This window comes from Monodon monoceros, unplaced genomic scaffold (assembly GCF_005190385.1).
Source record: "Monodon monoceros isolate NGI ecotype Baffin Bay Population unplaced genomic scaffold, NGI_Narwhal_1 Super_Scaffold_21, whole genome shotgun sequence".
NCBI classification, from domain to species: domain Eukaryota; kingdom Metazoa; phylum Chordata; class Mammalia; order Artiodactyla; family Monodontidae; genus Monodon; species Monodon monoceros.
In genome coordinates this window covers 152630447-152631621 of record NW_021703778.1, presented here as the reverse complement: position 1 = coordinate 152631621, position 1175 = coordinate 152630447, and the positions used below count along the sequence as shown (strand labels likewise).

At 65.9% G+C, this 1175-nt stretch overlaps 1 protein-coding gene across 2 annotated transcripts in view; it reads left to right on the top strand.

Moving 5' to 3' along the window:
- Positions 1–547: 547 nt before the first annotated feature.
- GTF2A1 (general transcription factor IIA subunit 1) overlaps positions 548–1175 on the top strand; it is a 54212-nt gene continuing 53584 nt past the window's right edge. For both annotated transcript variants that reach the window (XM_029238563.1, XM_029238562.1), the window contains exon 1: positions 548–980. In XM_029238563.1, the coding sequence (XP_029094396.1) occupies positions 951–980 (30 nt within the window). In that variant the 5' untranslated portion in view covers positions 548–950. The remainder of the gene's footprint in view (positions 981–1175) is intronic.

The window sequence follows — 1175 nt, the reverse complement described above, 5'->3', positions numbered from 1 at the left end:
TCTGAGTCGAGCCCGTTCTCGGAGATGACTCCGCATTTGAAACTTCCCTCAGTCCGAGCGCGCCAGGGCCAGGAAGCTGGGCCACGTGACCGGCCCTCCTCCGCGGCCATTCCTAGCGGGGCAACAGCCAGCGCCCCTTCCGCATTTCGTATCCCCTCCAGCGCGCGACGGCGCATAAATGCCCGACGGGAGGCGATCCCAGCTAGCTCTGGACTCCTGTGTCACCAGAACTCACGCGTTTTCCAGCAATGCTTACCAAGTTCCTCATCCCAAAGCAGGTGCAGGAGACTTCCGCCTGGGTGCCGACCACGTGATCACGCGAGACTTGGGGAGACAGCAGTCCAACTTCACTACTTAAGTCCCCGGGCCCTGCCCTCACAACAGCCTTCACTGCGCGTGACGAGGCGCGGCGTCCTCCGCCCCGGCGCGCCTGCGCACGCGGCTCTCGCGGTGTCTCGCGCTCAGACCCGCCCACCTCTGCCCCCGCCCCTTCCGCCCCTCCCTCCCCCTCCGCCCTGTCTCTCGGCGGCAGCGGCGGTGGCGGCGGCTCGCGCAGCTTGTTGGCTCACTATATAAAGGGGAGAAGCGGGCGGACCGGACGGCTGGAGCTGCAGCCGGTGGCGGCAGCGGCGGCGCGGGGAGCGGCGACCGGTGGTGGTTTCCCTCCTTGGTGCGGGGTGGGGAGCGGGCAACGCCCCCCAGGACCCCTGAAGGGTCGTGGCCTTTTTTTTTTAAGGGCGATTCTCGAGTTTTTAGCTCCGAGGACTGCTCTCTTCCTCTACCTCCTCTCACCGCTCCCCTCTCCTCCGTCAGGATACGATTTTGTTTGAAAAATTTTTCCCCCCAATTTTGCGGTGGCTTGGGTCACCCTCCGGGTGTTCTTTTTTTGTTTGTTTTTGTTTTTATCTTTTCTCGGGGTTGCCCCCCTCTTGTTTGTGTTGTGTGTGGAAATGGCGAACTCGGCAAATACAAACACCGTGGTAAGGACGTGGTTGGTGGCCGGCGGGGGCTTCGTTCAGGCGGCAGCAACGGCCGGACCGGGCGGGGGCGGGGACGGCCGCGACTCCCGGCCTCGACTCTCTTCAGCCGCCCGCGCGGCCGCCGCCGCCGCCGCCGCTTCCCGCCTCAGGCGGAGCGGGCCGGTGCGCCGGGCGGCGGGCGCGGGGGGGTGCCGA